Consider the following 22,893-nt stretch of genomic DNA (forward strand, 5'->3'; position numbering starts at 1 on the left):
GGGATCTTGACCTGAGCCAAAATCAAGAGTGAGATGCCCAACTGACTGAGCCACCCTGGTGCCCCACAAGGGTACATACTTATTGCCCTTGGTGGAGACAAAGAAGTGGTGACCTAGCTGTAAGACTAGAGAGTAAAGACAACTTGAAGGCCTAACTGAAGCTTACATAAAGATTTTCAACCAAACTCGCATTTTTAGGCTCCCACCTGGACCCCACCTTCCCTGATATCAGGTTCCTCCAATTTCTGATTGTTTCTGAAACTGCATGGGTGCTTAGGTTTGACCCACACTCACTCTTCTGGATGACTGCTGTTCCTTTGCTTTCTGTATTCATGTATTATGACTTGGGAGTATAAATACATCCTAGTTTTATTGAAAATAGTGACAGCGTTTGTTTTTTGGCCTCTTTGCTTTTGGAGTGATGTTGAGAGAAGGGGAGAAGAAATGTCTCCATGCCACCATTTAAATCCCCAAGTCTCTGCCTTGGTTTTTACCATAACTGTGATTATGGTTTTGGTTTCCTGTATCCTCCAAATTTTCTGCGATGCACATGTATTACTTTAATAACACACACACACACACATACACAAAAGTTATCTGAAGTCAAGAAAGCCCAAGAAGGCCTAGAGCACCCAACCCTGTATTTCCTCCCCTCTTTTGCTGAGCCAGCTGGACCTAAGAAGTCCCCTTGTCTTTCACACTTCAACTTCCTGACACCATGCAGCCATCCATGTGGCCTCAAGTACCTGCCAGAGAGCACCACAGCCTCTCAGGAGTACATTCTTGGCTTCCTCATCTGTGGACCAGGGCTGGCTATGGAGCAGCCTTTGCCAATCATTCAAGCTAATTTGCATACAGTGTGGGTCCCTTAATGCATTCTGAATGGTCATGCCTCCAGAGCCACAACAGTTTGTATAAAAAGAGAATTCAGTGTGTGTGTGTGGTGCTTTGCCACAGCATCTGCAGCTTTTTGTTCCCACTGATGCCATTCCAGTCAATACGGGGTGAGCGTTAGCTGGGTGTTTCTCCATTACCACTTCCTACAGACCTGTCCAGTCCCTCCACTTGGACATATGAGTGGCACTTGTGAAGCAGGCACCCTGGGCCGTTGAACACGATCTCACTGCCTGAACCAGGGCCAAGAGAATCAGAGACCCCAAGATCTACCACACCCCACAGGCTCCCACAGGTTCTGGACTCATGATGTTAACAGGAACCCAATAAGAAAATTCCAAAGCAGAAGGACTACTATGTCCCCTGAGCTCTCTCTCTGACTGGGCTCCACCCAGGTCTGAGGACACTGCTACTTCATCTGTCCCAGTAAGCACAAGGGATTCTAAGACCCAGGGCCCAGGAAGGCTCTTTTCCTCCTCCTTACCACTAGGATCACAGGGTTTACAGCCTGGCCTACAAGTAGAACTCCCTGGGAGCCCAAAGAGAACTGACCCAGTCAATTAAGTTGGGAAATTGCTCTCTGAATTTGACATGTCCATCAACTCATCTCTCTCTCCCTCTCTGGCTTGGTGGACTGAGGCTTCAAGGTTTTTCCTTAATCCATCATAAACCATACTGGGCTTCTCCCACTTCAGAGGCATATTCATTTCTCAGTCATTTTCAGCTTTATTAAACTAAGCCTTATAAATACCTCATAAAACAGCCCTCATTACTACTCTCCTGCTGGGCTCATGCATTTCCACCCTGGAGCGGTTGCCTAGAAGAGCTGCTAAGGGAATGGGCAGAAAAATCTCCTATTGTGTTGCCTTTGGTGTACCTTGTGTCCCTACTTAGGGTTTTGTTTGTCCCTAATTTATTTTCCAAAAAGTATGTACATATACTCACAAGTGGAAAGATCCCCTCTATGAAAGTCAGGCTCTATGTGGGTCATTTTCTCCACCCCGAGAAGACCATCTATTAGTCCAGTGCCTTGCTCTGATTGCTCTAACCCACACCAAGAGGAGCCCACACACATATGCACAAAGACAGAATTACATTTGGAGACTGGATATCATCTTTAATAATGCCACAGCCCAACATCCTTTTTGTTACTGTAGCATGTTGTGAGTGTGTGTGTGTGTATGTGTGTGTGTGTGTGTGTGTGTGTTCCTGAACAGATGAAGGGCCAGCAGAGACTCCCAAGCAGGTCTCAGCCAACAGCTCTACTAAGCAGCTAGAAGACAGTCTCCATAGTGGCACGGAGGCTGGACTCCTGCTTCCCTTTCTCTTGGGCCACCTGTTGTGCATTCTGATGGTAAAGCTGAGGCCTGTGCCAGCCCAGATTAAAGGGCTTCTTAGCAAAGTTCAATCTTCAGTCCCCAGCCCTCACTGCCTCTGACCAGAGGGATGTCCCTGGGGAAAGTACAGACTGCTAGGCAAAGGTGGACAACCTGGGCCAGCCTTGGTCCCCAGGTCACACTGGGGCAGCACCACAGTGGCCCAGCCCTGGGTGGAGAATCCAGAGCTTCTGGGGGCCATTTGATTAGTTCCTCTCAGAGATAATCAGGATGTAGCCTACGCCCTTCCTGAGGCCAGCCAGAGAGGGACAGCCTTGGCCTGTGATGGCCACATGAGCGTCATTTCCAACCCAAACCTAAGAGCCTGCTGTTCGGCCATCTCCACTCTCCAGTTCCTCGCACACCCAGTAGGTCCACAGCCCAGACAAGGCAGGGGATATCAGCACGGTAGTGAATTGCAAGGAGGCCATGAGAGACCTGGGCTGTGCTGGAACTGCAGCCACGTGCCAGCCTGAAGCCAGCCCTCTCCCCCATGGTCACCGCCAGCCAGAGCTCTTTGAAGTCGGATGGGACCCCCACAGGCAAGGCAGCAAGTTCTTGGCCTGGTGCAGAAGGAGAAAACCAAACTGGCTCCACCGTCCCATTTCCACCTGCTCTGTGCCTTAAAAAGGCAAGGAGCCCAAGTCCCCAGGACAGTGTTATCAGCTGTTGGGGAAGCACCGTTGTCCAGGTGAGGCCTCAGGCCGGAAGCTGTGTTTGTTCATCGGGCTGGGATAGTAGGTGGTTGTGTACACATTGGTCTGCTGCAGTGGGTAGAAATTGGCTCTGTCATCAGGGATCAGGTTATTCTTGTTCAGGGTCTGTGGAAGAAGGTAGGAACCAGAAAGAAAGGGGTGAGGGAGGGACGGGGAAAGGCGACAGGCCAGGGCAAGGAGATCAGGGACCAGCCAGTGAAAAAACATTCTGGCTGCTGACGCAGCTCACGATACCCTGTGCCCTCCCGAGTGCCCAGCCCAGTCATGCCCAGCTCAGGGCCAGAACCACTGCCCCCTTTACCCTGCACTCTGCTTCTACAGGTAGGCTCCCACCTTGAACTCCATGGGCGTGTACTTCTCGTTCTTCGGGGTGCCCCCACCCTTGTAGTGCAGGTGGTTGGGGGTGGCAGGATGGACGAGGGTGGATTCCTGGGACTGGCGCTGGCAGTGCTGGCAGGACAGGTACACCGCCAAGGTCAGCAGCCCAGAGCCCAGGAAGCAGGAGACACCTGTGGCTACCAGGTGGATAAGACTGAACCCTGGGAGAGGCAGAGGCAAGTGGTAAGGAAAGGGCCACTGCGAAGAGAAAAGACTCCTGACTGCCTCCCAGCAGGAAACTCTGAGATCTAAAGAAAGGGCTTTGAGGCCAGAGCCCACGAAAACAGGAAGGCGGGGCAGCCTGCTGCCAGGGGCCTCTCTTACGGGACACCCCTGGTTTAGGTCAGAGGAGGCAACCACAGGGTGTGGAGTTGGGTGACTCTTCTTGAATACAGACTTGGTGACCGTCTGCTAGTTGGGGGGCATGGATGGAACCTCCCAGCCCCTGCCCCCACGCATGGTCTAAAGCAGCCAGGACCTCCACAAGGTTTGTCTCTCTGGAGCAAGAAGTTGAGAAACTCCAGATTTCAGGGTAGGGCTGATCTCCTCCTTGGGGAGGAGAGGTAGAAAGCATCACGAGGTGGGGCAGGTTCCTTTTACCTCCACAGCTGGTGGCCTCCTCCATGCTGGAGGCAGGCAGGATCACTGCAGGAAGACAAACAGAGAGGGTGTTGGGGCAGGGAGGAAAGAAGGGTCCCTCTTGGTCTAGGTATATCTTTAGGAAGACCCGTGGGTCAGCGCTGAGCTGTGGGACGGTGCCTGGGGCCTTCATTCCACCCTGTCCCCACCCTCTGAGAATGGGGGGGTCAGCCCATTCTCTAGGTGAGAAGGGGCAAAAGCTCAAAGTGTGTGCCCCTCCCACTCTGGTGTTTCATCCTGGACCCACCACGATTCTTCAGAAGGAGAAGGAAGTTGGGGACACGGGGTAGGAAGGGTGGGTGTGAAGGTGCTGGCTTGAGGACCTACCAGGAATCTCGCTGTAGGGGCAGGGGCGGCTCTGGCTGCTGTTTCCAGCACAGGTGCTGGGCCCTGGGACCAGCTCCTCACAGTGCCGGCTGCGGCTTTGGACTCCGTCCTCAGTGCATGCACTCCACTCAGACCACGGTGACCAGCCTTCTGTGGGTTGTGGGCTGGGATGAAGTTAACCGCTCTGGGACCCCCTGGTGGGGATCCGAGGGATCCATGGTGCTCCCCAGCCCTGGCCGGATGTTCTCAATACCTGGGCAAGCCTGTGTAGCACACAGCGCCTCCTCTGTGTGCAGACCAAGACAGATGTCCTCGCCCGGGGAGGGCGCGGGGCTGGTGCAGGAACGTGTTCGTTGATAGTGGCCTCCACCACAAGACGCTGAGCATGGGGACCATGAAGTCCAGCAGGACCAAGCACCCCGCACTGCAAGTGGACAGGGTGTGTGATGGGGGCTGCAGGTGAAGGCACAGCCCAAGACAGTCTTCTACCTTATGGCACGCTAGGCCACCCTGCCCTGGGCCGCCCTGGCCCCATCATTTGCACCACCCCACAGCCTACTGTTAAGGATTGCCCCTATCCCCTCAGGGGTGCAGTGGGGAAATGAGGCTGCAAAGGAGACATCAAAAACCAACTCCACCTCAAATCAAGCTCCTTAGCTAGCTAACCTATTAGGGACAAAGAAGAGAGTGACATGGAGGGTAAGAAAAGGCCCTGCTCTGTGGGACAAGCCACTGTATCCAAGTTCAGGGCACAAACTTGCTCTAGGGCCCAGTGGACAGAGCTGCCAAAAACAAAAACAAAACAAAACAAAAAACAAAAAACGAGGAAGACAAGGTCCTCTGGGCATGGGCTGTAGCCTAGGGGGTCTCCTAGATGGGGATTCCTAAGCGGAAGGTCACCTGGACAAGCCTGGGGATTGCAGTCCTGGTACTCGGCAGCGTCGCCCACGCATGGCAGGCCTCCGTTGCGGGGCTCCGGGTTCGTGCACGTTCTCTTGCGGACACGGAAGCCCAGCTCGCAGTCCCGGGAGCAGGACGACCAGGGGCCCCACGCGGCCCAGCCCCCGCTCACAGAGTGCTGGGAAGTGGCCCCGCTGCGCAGGAGATCCTCCACCAGGGCTGGGTGGGGCACGGGTGGGGAGACTGGCCTCAGCGACAGGACACCCAGCGGCCCCCACTCCCTCCCCACACACAGCCCTTCTGGCTCCTTCCAAACCCCGCGATTCACCGCCCGGAGCTCCACCCGACCCCGGCCTCCCCCAGCCCCGCGCCAGCACTCTGAGCCTGGGAGGGAAGGGGCCGCGCGGCGCTGTACCATCGGTGTCGCAGGCGCCCGAGCCATCCGCGGGGCAGGTTCTGGTCTCCGTCCTCCTCCGGCCAAACTGCAGGCCGTGGGGGTCGGGCAGGGGCGCGCGGCAAGTGAAGCGGAAGCGTTGCTCCTGCCGCGCCCCGCCCTGAGTCACGTTCACGGGCAGCCAAGGTGTCCAAGGGGTGTTGCGCCGCACTTCCGGGCAGCCCTCTGGGTTGCACGTCTTGAACTCCTTCGGGATGGGAGCACGTGCTGTCTCGTGACCTACAGCCCCAGGCCTGCCCTGCGCCCCCTCCCGCTCTCCCCTTGGTGCAGGCCCTCCTGCCCGCGCCCCCTCTTCAGGCCCTCACCACGCCGCAGCCTGGGCAGGAGTTGCCGTTCTCACAGGACCGCCGCCGTGATTGCACGCCACCCCCACAGTTGCTGCTGCACTTGCTCCAGGAACCCCACGACGCCCAGAAGATGGGCACCGGGCAAGGCGTGTTTTCGTTACAGAACCTGAGGGGAAGGGTGTGTGTTGGGGGCGGGGGAGAGCAGGCAGCCCCTTCCCTAACAAGAGGTCACTGGGAGTGCAAGCCCGGGAAGGTCAAGAATCCACCGGAACACTCGGAGAATCCAGGCCACTTTCTAGGAGGCCGGGGAGGTCTGGGATCTCAGCGCTAGCTAGCGTCTGAGGAACCTCTGGCCACACCCTCGCTCACCGCTCCTCCCGGCTCTTGCCCACGCAGATTCGGCCCCCGTGGCGGGGAGCAGGGTTGCTGCAACTTCGCTGGCGGACCTGGAATCCGATCCCACAGGACGTGCTGCACAGGGCCCACGAGGACCACGGCGTCCACGCCCCATTCCTGGTGGGGTCAGAGGGGACAGGGACAGATGACGCTCTGAGTCCTGGCTACCCAGATGTAGTCTGTCCCTGGGCGGGTGGGTTTTATGTTGTCTGGAAGTTGTCAGACAGTGACCCAGAAAATATCAGCTCCTAACCAGGCCGTCTCAGGCAGACTTATTTATGTGATCATTTGTTCCTTCATTCCCCAAACATGTGTTGAGAACCTTCTTCCATATATCAGGAGGTGCTCGGGGCTAAGGGCATAGAGATAGGGCATAGGGCATGGAGATACTCACACAGCAAAAGGACACATTCTCTAGAGAAGGCCCCAGTTGCCTTTACAATACACAACATTTGTTTCAGCCTTCTTGGTTGTCCAAGCCTTGCACTCAAACCCATGCTCTCTCCCCTGTTCTACATCAACACGCGCTTTGCTCCAACCTCAGACACTATTCACTGTTGTCTACTTTGATTCCAGTTTTCAAGTTCTGGCTGTACCGCTTACTGGCTGTATAAGCCTGGACAAGTTACTGAAAATTTCTGTGCCTTGCAATAATACTCTTATCATTAAAGTAAGGATAATGATTGTATTCCTACCCCCATGAGGTTGTTTTGACAGTCCAACCAATAAACATATATAGAATTGAGTTATTTTAAGAGAGTCCAAGGTTGCACCTAGAGTGGCATTTCCGGATTGGCACCCGGTCTGCCTACTTTACTAACATCCCCTGCTGTCCCTTGTGTTTGGAACAGCAAGGCTTACTGAGGCTGTCGTCTGTGACTCCTGTGCCTGTACAGCCTTCCTCTTTGTATCAAGAGCCCCCACGAGGCAGAGACTTCTCTCCCACTAGAGTCGAAACTCCCCCAAGGCTCATGCTTTAGCTACCTTTCCAGTCCCCTGCACAGCTCTGAAGTGGTTTCTGTCTCTTTGTGGGAACACCTGCCTGAAGATGCCCCATTTCCTCTATTCCACCCTCCTCCAGTCCAAGGCAGGCAGCCACCACCCAAGTCCTGTATCCTCATATACCTGGAACAGTTGGCAATGTGGATGGCTGGCCCCAGGCAGTCTCGGCCCCCACAGCGGGGTCGGGGGGAGTCACAGGCTCGGGCCCGACAAAGGCAAGAGCCCGAATTGTCCCCATCTAAGTGCTCACATGGTTGCCATGGTGACCACTGGCCGAAGCCCCCATCCCGAGTCACATTCCGCACCTGCAAATACATAGCAAACAGGTCACACAAGTCAGGGATAGGGAAGGCACCAGGTCCCAGGGGATATGGGGATTCTGATGGACAGTCACAGCCTGAATCAGGGGGAGAGGTCCCAGGTGGGGAGCATGAAAGGGTTCTCACAGGACACGTGGTTATGTTCTGCGTCCAGAGGCTCATGTTGGAGCTGTCCTCAAGCGTGCTGCAACGTTGCTGCTTCCCGTCCCAGCCGCAGTATGGGTCCCGTGCCCCCAGGCATGCCCTGCCAGACAGAGGTCCTGAGACTCAAGCCAGCTGCCTCTCAGTCTCACCTGCATCCCATTAACACACCTAGGTACTCTCCTCTGGGTGCCCTTATCCATCCAGTCGCCCTTCACAGCAATAACTAAGCTCATTGAACACTTAACTGCGTGCCGGGAATCCTTTAAAACACTTTACAAGCATGAATTAATTTAATACAGCAACCCAATGAGGAAGGTACTGTTATTATCCCCACGATATATGCAGGAAACCCAAAGAGCTGGACAAGGATTAAAACCCATGCCTTCCAGAGCCCACACACTTAACCTCGCCTTCCCCAAGCCTGGGTGCCCCATTCTCTTCATCTAGGTCCACTGGAGAAGATGCGGTAAACAGAAATCCAAAGTAGTGTCTGTCACACACTATAATAGAGTCCTAAAACATTAATGATGGAAAGCATCTTGGAGACGGTCTGGCCCAGTGGTTCTCAACCCTGGCTGCACATTAGAATCACTAAAGAAGCTTTCAAAAAATATTGATACCCCCCCCCCACCCCAACAAAAACCTCTGGGGATAGGGAGGTTTTTAAAAGTTCCCAGGTGATTCTAATGGGAGCCAAGTTGAGAGTTACCGGGATCCACAGTACAACCTTTTTTGTTGTACAAAGGAAGAAACAGAGAGAAGGAAGAGGAGTTTCCCCGAGATCACATAAATTGCACACGGCAGAGCTGAAGCTAGAACCTAGACTTCCTGACCACACTTTTCCCACCACGCTCCTCCTTCCCAGCTGGAGGCTGTGTCTGACTTCACACACTGAGCGCACATAGGCCCATGCCTTAAAACACAGGCACAGGGTCAGGGAACACCTAGGCATAGTTCAAGGTCGCCTGGGGCATCCACATGCTTGTGCTGCTCAGGGGCAGGAACCAGAGGCCAGTGTGTTAGCATCATGAGAATGAGCTCAGGCTGCCGGGAGAGGGGTCACACATCCCAGGTCCCCCTTCCTGGTCCCTCAGGGTTGGCCTATCTGCAATGACCCAGAAAAGGTAATTGATCACACACCAATGAATGCACCAAGTGCCTCTACTTCTCATATTCTAGGCCTCCTCTCTTCCCTTTCTCTTTCAGACTTACTCATTGTATCCTTTACAGTTTTTTTTTTTTTTAACAACAACAACAACAACAAATTAAATCTCAGGGTGCCTGGCTGGCTCAGTCAGAAAAGCAACACTTGATCTCAGGGTGATGAGTTTGAGCCCCCGTGTTGGGCGTAGAGATAACTAAAAACAAACAAACAACAAACAAATATGTAAAAATAATCAAATATCTACTAGTAAGCCTTCAAGGAGGAAAAAAAAGAGTATGGAAAACATTTTAAGGTTATTTATTTATTTTGAGAGAAACAGAGAGAGCACAAGTCAGGGAGGGGCAGAGAGAGAGGCAGACAGAGATCCCAAGCAGGCTCTATGCTGTCAGCACAGAGCCCGATGCAGGGCTCAACCCACAAAACCGTGAAATCATGACCTGAGCCAAGATCAAGAGTCAGACGCTTAACAGACTGAGCCACCCAGGCACCCCGAGTGTGGAAATTATAGAATCAGGATTTGCTGTTCATTGCTAAGCAAAGAGAGCATCAGACTCTGGCACCTGAAGTAAGTTCCCTCCAATACCCAGAGAGCCCACTGCCGACCCCAGGGGATACCCTGGATCCTTTCTGCCTCCTTTCCCCAGCTTCCACCCTTTTTCCTAGGCCTGGCTGCTCCACTGCAGTGGGCCTGCAAGAGCGGGTCTAGAGAGAGCACTGGGACTGGGGGCAGAAATTGGAAGTTAGGAAGCAGAAAAGCTTTCAGGTAAAGGAGGTTCTGGACGGCAAGGAGGGTGGGGGAGTCCACACCATGACGTGACACTACAGAGTGATTTCTGATTGGCCAAAGGGGCCAAGGGTTAAAGGAATACATGAAAGAGTCAAGGGGTTGCTCTTTTCGGTGTTTTCAGGATAGAATCTCTCTTTTCACTTGAAGCTTCAGGGAAAGTCTCCTGTCAGGTGAGTTCTTTATTTTCAGTGGTTCAACAGACTGCGTCAGGTTCCAAGGACAAAAGAGCTTATATGAGAGACCTTACGAAGAAGAAGAGGGTTGAGGCTTCCCCTTGTTGCCAGAGAAGGTTGAAGAAGACAATGATGCCCCTTGCTCAGACAACCCCTGGCCTCATGTAAGGGAGGTGATGCCTGGGGCTTCAATGGGCGAGGGCCTTGATGGACCCCAGTAAGCACACTCTGGCCCACCCAGAAATCCAAAACGTTCATCTGTTACTCAAGAATCTGTTTCCATTTTATTCACTCAAGAACAATTTGTGTAAATTGTACAATATAAGTGTGTTCATATTTTCATTGGGGATCCAAAGGTTTGATTTGGGGGTGTTTCACCAGCAGAATGAATCAAACTAGACATCATGGGACTAAATGCAGTACATATGCAAAGTAGTCCCAGCAGCATGTGGTTTTGAGATTCTGCTCCTCTGGCTGACATTTGAACCAAATTTGCTGCTAGCAAATTCAACCAATCAGAACTCAATAAAACCCACTCCTGAGGGTATTTCCCTCAGCTCTCAGAAGGCAGTATCAAACTCTAGAAGCAGCTGATGTGGCACTTTGTAAGCTATATAAATTAAATGGAAAAAAAGCCATGACTAGTGATTAATAATAATAATAAATAAGATTCTATTCATCAAAAACAAATGCCTGCCAGTAGAGAATATGGATAAAAGCAGAAAATCTGAATCAGTTTATACAAGATAAAAGCAGTAGATACTGGAAGATTGCAATTTGCCTCTTGCTACTTCTTTCATCTAGGGTCTAACCAGTTCTAGAACAATTGTTTCCAGTTTTGACTGCAAATTAGAATCTCCTGGCGATCTTTTTTAAAAGCTTCAGCAAACAAAATAAAAAACCCACCTATATCTGGGCCTTCTGGATCAGAGGAGGCCCAGGCACTGGAATCTTTTAAACACTCCCCAGGTGATTCTAAAGTATAGCATGGTTGATCATTGCTTTTTTAAGGCTACATTGGTCAGGGTTCTTAAGCTAAGAGATGAAATGTCTTGTCTTTCCAATCCATGACAGAATAAGAAAAGAATAAGGATGGAAGAAAAACACAGATTGGATGCTGGCCCTAACCCCCTACCTCCCACCCCTGCCCTGCTTAGGCTCCCTCGCCCTCTCAGCCTGTTCTCAGTTCTCCCAGAGAGGAGACTAGATTCTCCACAGATACACCTGCCCTGGCCTGCCCCTGCCCCTGCCCCTGGCCCTGGCTCTGGCTGCCTGAGGAAGCTTGCACGACTCCCTTGGAGCCAATGCTTGAGCTCTCTCCTTGTCCACATTTGCTGCTTTGGGCCAAAGACCACTCCAAAGCTTACAGAGCAGGGAATGTTCTTAAGAAAATTAAAGCTCCAAGGAGAGAATTAAAGTGTGCCTGACTGTAAGAATGGGTAGCAATTGAGAGTTCCTTCCATAGAAGCAGCCATTAGACCGATAATATATTACCATGTCTTTTTTACTGCAGTGTCTTAAGCAGCCATTACAAAAGGGAACAGGTTCATTCCATGGGCTGGGAGGCAGGACAGAGATGGATGGTGGATGTTGAAAGCAGGCGGATTCCAGAACCCTGCAGCAATAGTTTCACAATGGGAGCTGTCCAAGGTGGAGCTTGAGAGCAAGTGGCCATTATTTAAGATGGCAGTGGAGGAAAACCCAGATTTCCTGCCTGGGAGGGAGGTGGGAAGGAGATACTCTGATCCACATTCCTGAGTGAGCTGGGGTAGGCACCCCCACGCCTCCTCCAGTGCCTCATGAAGGGCATGCTGGAAGGAGGAAGGGGTGGTTCATGCACAAAGCATCTGCTTTTTAGAGCCAGTCAGCAGCTGATTCCCTCTGCTCCACCTCTTGTGAGCCCTGGTCTCTCTCTGGCCAGGCCAGGATCCTGGTCATGCTCTATGGGGCTGAGATTTGCCTGAGTGAAAGGAGAGGGCTGGAGACAAGCCCCTGGATTCCGGGCACAGGAGGGAGCGTGAAGAGGCCTCTGCGCATCCATCCTCACCCTCCTGCCAGTTCTGTTAGGAATGAGGAAAAAGGCATGAAATGTCTATCCGGGGACACAGTAAACCCGTGTGACAATCTGCCCCACAATAGCACAGATCCTCATATAGTGTGATAGTTGGCTTCCAGACTCTGGAGTGCATGGATTGGTGGCTACACAGCCTCACCCTGGTCATTTTATTAACTTTGCAATAATGAGACCTCACATTTTCAGGTCCACCTCTAGTTTTATGGCAGGATCTCACTGTACACATCAAAGGTTCAGATCCCAAATTCAGGAGTTCAAACAGGGTGAAAGTATCTGATTCCAAACTGACTTCTTTCTCCCTTGCTGTTCCACCTGGCCATGCTCTGCACCCTCCCTGTCCCCTCTCTGCAGCACCATGTGAGTGGTGAAATGTCCCAGCGTCTTCCTTCCTCTGGTTCCACTGCGGACCCCATTACTTGATATCCAGCCTGGAGCCGCACTACCTCATGCTGACCGACCATCTGACCCTGTACAGTGCTGCACGCCACTGTCTCCTTGATGGCTGTCAAACACCTATTCACACTGCCTGTCACTCCACTTCCCCCACTTCAGTGCCTATAGCCACAGATTGGGATCAAATCCTCCCTTGGCATTCTCAGCTGGCCTCAGTACTATTCCTCACTCCTCTCCTGCACCAACCTCCTCTCTCAGGCAAAATAATCAATCTGCTGATGGATCAGTCATGTGTGGAAGGCCATTTTGTGCCTGGGACTGGGCATGGTCCCCTGGTGAAGTAGAAAAAGTACTGGGACAGTGAGTTTGCCTTCAAGGATTTACAACCTCTTAAAGAACAAAGCACATGTGAGGGGCACCTGGGTGGCTCAGTTGGTTAAGCGTCCGACCTCGGCTCAGGTCATGATCTCATGGCTCGTGGGGTTCAAGCCCCAAATTGGAATCTGTGCTGACAGCTCAGAGTCTGGAGCCTGTTTCAGATTCTGTGTCTCCCTCTCTCTCTGCCCCTCCCCCAGTAACACTCTGCCTCTCTCTCAAAAATAAATTTAAAAAAACAACAACAACAATCATTTAAAGAACAAGGCATATGTGAAAAGTTTAATAACAACACACGAGTTAAAGAAGAATACAAGATATGGGAGAAACACCGCCAGTAGACAGCCTATCATTCATGCCACGCAGTATTACCTGTACTCAATGTCAGAGATGCTGAGACTCCAGAGATCCCAGGAGGCTGCAGGGCCCCTAAATGCATTTGTGGAGATGGGAAAGGAATAAGGACACTAGCTACGACTTGTTGGGCTAGGCACTTCATGGATGTAATTCCCAATCCTTACAACATCTCTGCCAAAACCAAGTATCATTTACTCCATCACAGTTTCCCCATTTTCCCCCAAGAGGAAAGCTCAACAGGTAAAGTAACTTGCTCAAGATGACACAGCCAGTAGATGACGGAGCTGAGGGAGAATCCTAGGTGTGTCCCATTCTGCCACGTAAGCCCTGCCTAGTATGCCTCACACGTCCAACACAGGGTGAGGTTCTCTCCCCAGCCAGATATCTACAGCTCTGAGGGAAATGAGAGTGTTCTAGGCCATGTTCTTGCCTCTCCCCTCTCACACGGACAGCTTTGCAAAGTGCTCTGAGCGTGGGAGGGCTTAGTAAATGTTTGGTGTTTTGCTGACGGAGCCATGTGTTGAGACTGAGGGGAGCCTGAGGGTCTGCCCACTGCCCTCCCTTTCTTCCTCTCTGGCTGCCACACCATGACCATCCAGTCTCCTCCCCTGCCCTCCAGACCTCTGCCCAGCTCCCAGCACACCCCACAGGGGCTGGAGAACGACCCTAGGCAGCAGCGATACCATTTGTCTCTAAACTCTCAGGACAGATGGGCACAGCCAGGAGGTTTCTGTGTTGCAAAGGCCACAGGAGCCCATGTGGCTGCGGCTATGCCAGCCAAGGCAGCCTTTGATTATCTCAAAAATGAGGGGGCACAGCTCAGGGGAGCTTCACGTGGTAGGCATCTGAGATGCATTTCTATTTGGCTTTGGAATAGGCTTTTTGTTTTCCCCCCTAAATGCCAGTGCCGTTATTGCCAAATTTGTGAATCCACTTGAAGCTAAGGTCTCAGAAGCAGTTGGGAAGCAAACACAACAAACAACTCCACATGGTTCCTCACCTCCACCCCACCAGAGCCAGTCCTCTCTGCCTCCTCTAAGTCAGGAAGGAAGAAAAGCAAAAACCTAGTGCTGACTCAGAAGTATCATCTCTCATCTCCCCCTCCACATCTAGGTAGTAAGTACTGTGGTTTCAAAGATAAAGACCTTTCTCTGAATTAAAGGGGCTGAGAATAAATCAGCTAAGCTAGAGCTGGCTGGGAGGCCTTAACTTTGGGGTTGACAACAGGGATAACAGCAGCCACCACCATTTGCTAAGCACACACTTCTCCCCCAGGCAGTGATAAGTGGTTTAGGCAGACTATCTCAATTAACCTTTACAAAATCCCTGCAGATATTTTATGAGAAGGAAACCAAGGTTCAGAGAGGTTAAGTGACTTGTCCAAAGGCAAATAACGAGACTGGGTCAGGATGCCACCCTAGGTGGTTCCAAAGCTCTGCCTCTTAGGCGCCACCTCCGAGGTGCGATTGGCGGGCATAAGCCTCGGGAGACCGGGAGCCCGCCCACCCGCCGTCCCGCGGCCCCCGCTTACCCCTGGCTGCGGTAGGCGGCGCACCTCTCCAGCGGGACCCGCAGCACGCCGTCGCTCAGCCCCACGAAGAGCGCGCGGGCGCTGTGCAGGATGCGGAGGCTGCGCAGGGGCTCGCGGCGCCCGGGGGGCAGGACGTGCAGCTCCTCCAGGTAGCAGCCGCGGAGGCTGCGGCTCGTCGTGGACAGTGCCTTGAGGATGGTGCCCGACTCTGCAGGGGCCAGATGCAGGTGGCCTTGAAGGACCAGCCCAGCCCCCGCCCCTCAACCTCTTCCCCACCGGGAGCCGGGCTGGACGGGGAGGCTCACCCGTGCCGATGTAGAGCACGTGGTAGAGCGTGTCCTTGGCCTGCACAAGGTCTACTACGAGGTGTGAGAAGCGCACGCTGTCCTGGGTGACACAGGGCTCGGGCGTTACCGGCTGCACAGCTTCGCTCATCAGGAAAAGGCGCTGTGCGTCCTGCAGGCTTCGCTCTGTCAGGTTCTCGTTGGGGCCCACCTCTGGCAGGGTGCCGCACTGCAGCGGGGAGGGGGTGGGGTCACACGTGCCCAGCCAACCGGCTGCCGCAGTCCCCTATCCCTCTCCTTCCTCATCGTAACCCGGGTGGCAGGTTCTGATTCTCCAATCCCGGCTCCCCACCCCCAACATCGCTGCGGCGGGGAGGGGGCGGCTGCAACCCCTTCCAGGGAGCAATACCTCTTTTTTGAGAACTAAGAGAACATGAGGCAGGGAAGATGGGGAGGAGGGATGTTCTGGGGATGGTGAAGAGGACGGGGAGATGAAATAGCTGGGATTATCTAAAAATGAATCATTTGAGTGCCAAAAACAGTGTCCTGTGATTTTATGCTGTTGCTGTAGGGACTCCTCCCCCCTGCTGGGCCACAACCTGCCTTTCCTCTCGTGGGTTCCTACCAGCTCCAAGCTCTTATGCCTCCTAAACCCAAGCTGGACGGCAACTACCATTTCTTGAGCACTTCTACAGTCCAGGCACTGTGTCAGGTACATATTAACCCTTGCACTTATCTTTGAGGTTGAGAGCATTATCCCTATGTACCAGAGAAGGGTAAAGAGGCTCAAGGAGGTTGGGTGACTTGGCCAAGGTCAAGATCACCCAGAGGGAGGGCTAGATCTGGGTCAGGATAATCCCACTGCAAATGGTGAGGTCTTCCCCTGCTCCATACTGCCCCGTGGGCAGGAAGTTGGATGGATGTGAAAGTCAACCACCTGTAGGTTCCTTTGCTTCATGGCTCTTTCCTCTTCTCCACCACAGCACTAGGTATGCTTTCATTACCCAACGGCTTGGTGCTGACCACTTCTGGCACTCAGACCCTCCAGGAATGAGTACCCAGGCTGGGGAGACTATAAGCAAACTCCAGCTAAAATCCCCAAATTCTGGCCAGACAGCTTGTGAGTGCTCTCCTGGTCCCCTACATTGAGTCTCCCTGCGGGTGAGACATCACATTTAGAGATGGCTCAGAGCATGCTCCCTTGCTCTGCATCCTACCCACTCTCCCCTTCTCAGTCCACAGTCTTAGATGTTACCACCCTCTTGGGGAACTATCGCAGATGGCACAGATGGGTGCAGACCCGCAGGGGCAGGGTTGGTGTTCGTGCTGAGCAGCTGAGAGCCAGCTGGTGGCTGCTCGGCTAGGGAAAGGTGATCTGTGAGGAGAGGGAACGGGGAGGAAAAGTTGTACCTGGAAGTTGGGGATGGGGTTAGCGATGGGGAGCCAGGCAGCCCTGGGGTTCTCCTGGGAGCGAAATGGGCCATTAAAAGCCTGGGAGATGGCACTGAGGTTGAAGGCGCAGACAGCAGAAGCGGCAATGCTGTTTCTGAAAGGCAAGAGATGGTGGGATGCTGCCCTCCCTGTGGGGCTCGATGCCTGTAACCCCCCTTCCCCCCCGCCAGCTGTCATGTTACGCCATGGCCCGGCTCCGAGGCTGGCTGAGGACCTGGGTGAGCCTGGTGCTTCCCACACCATGGGGTGTCACAGGAGGAGGAGATATGGCCCTCACACTCTGGAAACTCGGGGGGGGGGAGCCCCCTGACGAGAAGCACTGGGGGGTCATTCTGTGCTACTTCCTCATCCCTTTCCCTTCTCCAGTGGGGGGCTCAAAAAAGTGTTTTTCAAACATTCCGGCCACAGCCCACTGTAAGAGATACATTTCATATTACAACTCAGAATAGCACACACATGAGCACACACATCTGTGAAGAATCTTCATGAAACAATACTTGCCCTTACTAAATACATAATAATACATACATAATACTCTGATACTTCTATTCCATTCTATTCTGCTGTCTTCATTTTATTTCATTTTTAAAGCTGGTTATCAAACCACTGATTCATGCTGCATCCCACAATACCCTGAGTCGGATGACCTCTTAAGACCCTTTCAGTCCCAGAATTAGGTATTTCTATGAGTCTGATGTGAACAGGTCACAGAGGCTACACCACTCCCCCAAATGTTTCCAGTTCTGTTCTCTGCATTTAGTCTGTGTCCACTTCCCTCCCGCCCCCATCTGGGGTCAGCCACCCTCATCTCCTGCTGGATACTGTGTTGTCCTCTTGGCTGGCCTCCCTGTAGCCTGTTCAGTCTCCTGGAATCCATTCTCCACACAGCAGCCACAGCAAACATTTCAAAATGCACATCCAAGCTAGTCTCTGGTCAGCTTTAAGCCCTTCAATAATTTCCCCTTGCTCTTAGAATAAAGATCAAAACACTTAAGCAGTCTGTAAGGTCTTTGGGACATAATTCTTCTTGTCCCAGCCCCTCAGCCTCCTCTCCTGTTCTCCTCTTCCTCACCCTCCAGGCTCCTGTCATGCTGGTCTCCACTAAGTTCCTCAAACATTTCTTTCTTCCCACCCCCAAACTCTTTCCTAGTTAGCTCTCATTCATCCTGTAGATGTCACTTCCTACAGGAAGGCTTCCCTGATCACCACCCCTCCACACTGGTAGAGGCTCTCAGCACACTGCCTTTGCCCTTTGTAGCATTTATCACAGTTAAAACTGGGTGTTTAATAACCACTATTTCTAGAATGTAAGCTTCTTAAGGGCAGAACCAGATCTTTTTCTTAATGGCATCCCTGCTTCCCCCCCACCCCCCACCATGACACACACCTGGCATGGAAAAGGCACACAATACATAAGCTCCTTACAATCCATACCAATGTCATCATTTCCCCCCGATGCCTCTCCAGAAGCTCCTGCCCTTTGCTCATGGCTGCCCACTTTCTGGTGCTGACTGCCAGGCTGGTCACTAAGTCCTGGCTATCAGCTCATGGCTGTATGGGCTATGCTGCATGTCTGTCCCTTGCCTTGGATAGCTTCTCTGTTCCTGTTTCCCAGCTTTCCTCCCATCCCTGTGCATCCCCTCAGACCGTCCTTCCTATAGCCAGCCTGGCCCTCATCCAAGCCCTGCTACCTGGGGCCAAGGGTAAGCAAACACCAGTCTAGGGCGCATATGTTTTAGAGGTCCTCACAAAGAAGCCCCAGCAGCATCCTGCACTACAGATGTGTTCCTTGGTCTGTGCTGCCCATTCAGCATTCTGTATAAGAAAATCACCTGACTGGGTCAGCCTTTACACAGAAGGAGGTGGTGGGGGCAGGGTCTCATGATCTCCTTATACCCAGGAAACAAAAGGGGTTCTAATTCCCAGCCTGTGTTTCCCAGTGCCATCAGGACTGCCAGAAGACTCTGCTGGTTAGGTTTAGCAGGTTCACGGAGTCCTGAGGTGGAAGGGACCAGAAAGACTTCCCTCTGAGCTTGCCGGGCTTCCATCCCCTAGGAGGGCTATTTCCCTTTCACCACCAGCAATTTCTTCCTCCACAGAGCCATAATCCAGCTCCATTTACTTGCTTCAGATCTGGTCTAGGCCTGCCCTTCACGGCAATCTAGAATAAGTGCTTACCACTCCAGAGGCAGCAAGTCACAAGCAAGTAAGGAGTGCGTTATCTGGGAGCAAGTTAACCCTTAAGACCGGATGGAGTGCTGTTACACTCAGACTACCCAGGGCGGAAGGCACGCACTCCCCATCTTACAGAAGGAGAAACAAAGGCTCAAAGAGGGATCTGCCCACTCCCACCAGGCTGCGAGGACCGGAAGGGACGGCAGAGGGCAAGGGACTCACACGTTGGTGGTGAAGACCCCGTAGATGAGGTCCTGCTCAGGCAGGTGGAAGGCACTCTGCAGCTCGTTGTAGTAGAAGGGGACCTCGCCCGGGCGGGAGCAGTTGAGCCGGGCCTTCATGAACGTGGTCCACGTGTCCTCCAGCAGGAAGCGGCCGCCCACGTCATTCTTGCATACTCGGGCCACACGAGAATACACCGTGCGTCCGCAGTCATGCTCCACCGCGTTCTCCCGCAGGAAGAAGTAGGCGAACAGCCCAATGTCGTAGGCTGCCACAAAGTTTGGCTCTGGGGGGCAGAAGAGGAGGAGTGGGTCGGGCCAGCAGGGAGGAAGGGGACAGAGTCTGGAGTACCTACTACTTCCGTTTCCCCGGATGGGCATCCTGACACCCTGGCCAGCTTGGGGACCTGGGCGCTCCAACTAACCCTGTTCCTACCTCCAGTGCAAAGTCCAGGTATAATGATAGTTAACACGTGCTTCCAAGCACTCACTGCATACCAGACAATATTATAAGTACTTTATAGGATCCTCTTAGCAACCTATGAGCTAAGTGCTATGATTATCCCCCTGTTATGGATGAGAACATTGTGGCAGAGGGAGGTCAAGTACTTGCTCAAGGCCACACAGCCAGTCAGGGGAGAAGCTGGAATTCAACGCCAGGGGGTTGAAACTCATACCACCCTCTCCCAATCTCTTCTTTCCCATAACTCTTTCTCCTAATTGATTCCTAACTCCTCCTCTGCCCTCACAGCCTCCCCTTCATCTGTTCTGGGTACTCAGGACATCTATGGTTTCATCCGGAGTCCATCTCTGATGTGCTATGGTCCTTGGGCAAATATCTCCCTGCCTCTGGGCTTTTTGATGAAGCAAGTGTGAGCCCTTTCAGAGGCTTGGAAGGAAGGAGGATTGATAGGGATCAGGTGGGCTGGCTGGCAGGAGAACCCCCACCCCCGGGGCTGTGCCCCCTTACCATTGAGCCACTTGGAGTTATACTGGGCGGTGCGAAGAGGTGGCCCGCTGCCCAGGCTTCGGTAGATGGCGGGGTCCCGACCTGAGAAGTCAATGACGGTAGCCGCGTAGAGCTCCCCCTGAGAGGAGATGACAGCTGTGGAGTTGTGGCGCGGGTCGTAGGGGCAGCGGGCCACACCATTGATCTTCTCTATGGTCCGGCTGAGGTTCCCCACCTAGGGACGATGGGCAGATAGGGGCACTTTTCCCTGACACCCAGGGGCTCCCTGTTCTCCCCTGCCACCCCAGAGTTTGCTTCCCCCTGGGTTCCTGGTCTCTCGGGGCCTTTCTCTGTCTCCAACCTCTTCCTCACTCCCTCCCCCACGCATAGCTCCCCTGAGGGAGCAGCCATCATGGAGGGGGGAGACTGAGTCACAGGAGCTCCATCTGCCTCTGTTCCCTGCATCCCAGTCAGAACCCTCCAAGATGAGGCTGACTGATAAAATATAGCAGGCCCAGTTGAATTTTTGATGACTAATGAATAATTGTTTAGTATAAGTGTATCCCAAATCTCCCATGGGACATACTTACACTAAATATAATTTGATGTTTATCTGAAATTAAATTTAATTGGACATTCTTTTGTGTGTGTGTGTGTGTGTGTGCCTAAATTTGGCCACCCACCCCAAGGCTGTGTAGTGCCTGGGAAAGACAACCTCTTGTGACCCCTTCAGTTTGTCTTGCCGTGAGGGGGCCCCACCTGTCTGCTGGAGCACACTGGGGAAAAGGCATTGGTCCCACACATGAACACTTTCCGGCCAGTGACAATCAGGACTCGCACGTAGTTCTGACATTCCTCCTGAAGCAAGAAGGGGAAGTAATAAAGGAACAAGAACACCAGGTGTGGGGCTGGGTGTCTTTCCCTCATACCACTGCCCCACAGACATTTGAAAGCACTCCCCTCTGCCCCAGATGTGCCCTGCTCTGAAGTTCAGGTTGCATCTGTGGACATCCCCTGCCTTCACATCTCCCTCCCAGGCCAGGTGGCTGCATCGCTGCCCAATCGGATCAGGGTGGGCTTCTCACACAGGCAGCCTCGTGCCCACATGGTGACCCTCCATCTCCACAACCACACACCTGAGAGCTCTAAGCCAGATGCCTGCACCCACCAGGGCCACATACCTCAGTCTTCCCTTTGCTTTGGCAGGAGCGACGCGTGTCCTCATTGGAGGCCCACTCTGTGGCCTGCGGGAGGAGCACACAGACATCATATGGCCGTGGCACTCACGGCCAGGGCAGGCAGCAGTCAGGGTCGGGAGTGGACCGGAAGCTGGGAAAGGGTCAATGACAGCCTGCAGGGTAAGGGTTCCCCTCACCACATCTGCTCGGACCCAGAGGGCTGCCAGATCTCCTTACTCAGAGACCTTTAAGAAGGATGTGCCCTCAGTCCCTCCCCACCTGCCTGGGTCAGGGAGGCCTAGAGTAACAACTTCCTCATGCTGAATTACCCCCATGCAGCTCTGTCCCAGGACTCTCTGTCCTTCCTTCCCCAGGTCAGCCAGGGAGCTGAAGTGGCCAAGGACGACCTTCAGAACCACCCCAGACCCAGAGCCCGAGATGGAAAATGTGCTCCCTATGTGTCAGATGTCTCTCAAATGAGTGGGAAGAAAGGCTAGATTTTGCAAACCTCAGAGATAGATCTATTTAATTTTCCCACTATTATCCTGCAAAGTGTTTTCTTTTTTTTTTCCTTAACAGATGAAGAAACTCAGATTCTGTGTGACTTACTGCTGCCATGTGCTAGAGCAGGAATTGGAACCCTCATTCTTGATTCAAAGGCTCTGTGTGTTTTTTCTCTTTATCCTGCTGTATCAGGACCTTGGGCTCCCTATTTATTTTTTTCTTTTTAAAAAAATTTATTGATTTGTTTTGAGAGAGAGAGAGCAAGCACATGCAAGTGGGGGAGGGGAAAAGAAAGAGGGAGAGAGAGAATCCCAAGAAGACTCTGCACTGTCAGCGCAGAGCCCAATGCGGGGCTTGAACTCACAAAGCATGAGATCATGACCTGAGCTGAAGTTGGACGCTTAACCAACCGAGCCACCCAGGCGACCCTGGGATCCCTATTTCTTAATTGCTACCTCTCTTCCAGATTCTGTGCTGTCTGCTTCCCTTCTTGTTTCCCTTGTAGTATCACTCATGCTCTATTATGGGATGCACCATGGGGTGCTAGGGGACAGAGTTTTCACTCAGGGCCTCATGTTTCCAAGTGTCCATGGCATTAGGAGAGGGCTATTCCCCACCTGAGAACCCCTCTGCCCCTTCACCTATTCTGTCTCCACTCTGAGACATCCCTCCCAGCCTCTGAAGAGCATCTGGAGGGAAGATTGCTACCCTCCAGGTCCAGGCAATGTCAACAGCCCTGGTGTGTGGCTCATTATATATTTCTGGGTCACATGTATAAACATGAACTGCCTACCTGTCCTAGGAGAGGGAGCCTTGAGCAAGCAGGTCTTCCATCCAAACAGGGGGGGAAAAAACCCCATCTGCTTTTCATTTCTCACAGAGCTTCTTCTAGCCGTGAAGTCCCTGCCTGCAGAGCTCCAGGGTTGGGGTGTGGAGGGGGGTTGCCTGAAGAGGGAGCAGCAGGCTGCAATCCACCCACAGCTCTGAGATGGCTGCTTTGTGGGGCAGAGGGAGGGCTGGCTCCAGCAGACCCTGGATTCAGGAGCTGGGGGGCAAGTTGGTCATGCCTCCATCAGACCTTTGAGCAGGCTGGGCTCACCCTGCCATGCTGGGCCTGGAGCTCAGGCAGGCCTCTGCTCCCAGACCTTGAAGGAGGGCCCATGACCCTGGCATCTGGCCACAGAGCCATGAGGTTTATCTGGACAGGAACAATGGAGCCATTGTCACCCTCCGGACCCCATCAGCTCCCTGGCTGAGCCTGATGTGAGAAGAGGGACATAAACAAGCAACTTCAGGGCCTTTGGGGCCAGAAAAGAGCAGTGACCCATAGACACTGTAGATGTCCAGGCTTAAGACTCTGGACAGTGGATAGCTGTTGGGGTGTGGGGGGGTGCTCGTGGTAGGCAAAGGGGCCTTGCTCATAAGGGGGTGAGATTTCCATT

General features: G+C 53.0%; 1 protein-coding gene across 2 annotated transcripts in view; it reads right to left on the reverse strand.

Annotated features, from left to right (window-relative positions):
• Positions 1-1,985: 1,985 nt before the first annotated feature.
• The window catches only part of SEMA5B (semaphorin 5B), a 117,888-nt gene continuing 96,980 nt past the window's right edge, over positions 1,986-22,893 (reverse strand). Inside the window, exons 5-22 of one of the 2 annotated variants that reach the window (XM_043594330.1) lie at positions 20,951-21,013; positions 20,529-20,627; positions 19,791-20,004; positions 18,822-19,107; positions 16,383-16,518; positions 14,994-15,201; positions 14,689-14,896; positions 7,816-7,933; positions 7,493-7,674; positions 6,341-6,484; positions 5,990-6,137; positions 5,646-5,871; positions 5,231-5,449; positions 4,584-4,754; positions 4,331-4,480; positions 3,965-4,009; positions 3,320-3,525; positions 1,986-3,091 (exon numbers count right to left, since the gene is read on the reverse strand). In XM_043594330.1, the coding sequence (XP_043450265.1) occupies positions 2,933-3,091; positions 3,320-3,525; positions 3,965-4,009; positions 4,331-4,480; positions 4,584-4,754; positions 5,231-5,449; positions 5,646-5,871; positions 5,990-6,137; positions 6,341-6,484; positions 7,493-7,674; positions 7,816-7,933; positions 14,689-14,896; positions 14,994-15,201; positions 16,383-16,518; positions 18,822-19,107; positions 19,791-20,004; positions 20,529-20,627; positions 20,951-21,013 (2,982 nt within the window). In that variant the 3' untranslated portion in view covers positions 1,986-2,932. The remainder of the gene's footprint in view (positions 3,092-3,319; positions 3,526-3,964; positions 4,010-4,330; positions 4,481-4,583; positions 4,755-5,230; positions 5,450-5,645; positions 5,872-5,989; positions 6,138-6,340; positions 6,485-7,492; positions 7,675-7,815; positions 7,934-14,688; positions 14,897-14,993; positions 15,202-16,382; positions 16,519-18,821; positions 19,108-19,790; positions 20,005-20,528; positions 20,628-20,950; positions 21,014-22,893) is intronic. The other variant, XM_043594329.1, reaches the window with a different exon arrangement.

Source organism: Prionailurus bengalensis, chromosome C2, assembly GCF_016509475.1.
Source record: "Prionailurus bengalensis isolate Pbe53 chromosome C2, Fcat_Pben_1.1_paternal_pri, whole genome shotgun sequence".
NCBI lineage: Eukaryota > Metazoa > Chordata > Mammalia > Carnivora > Felidae > Prionailurus > Prionailurus bengalensis.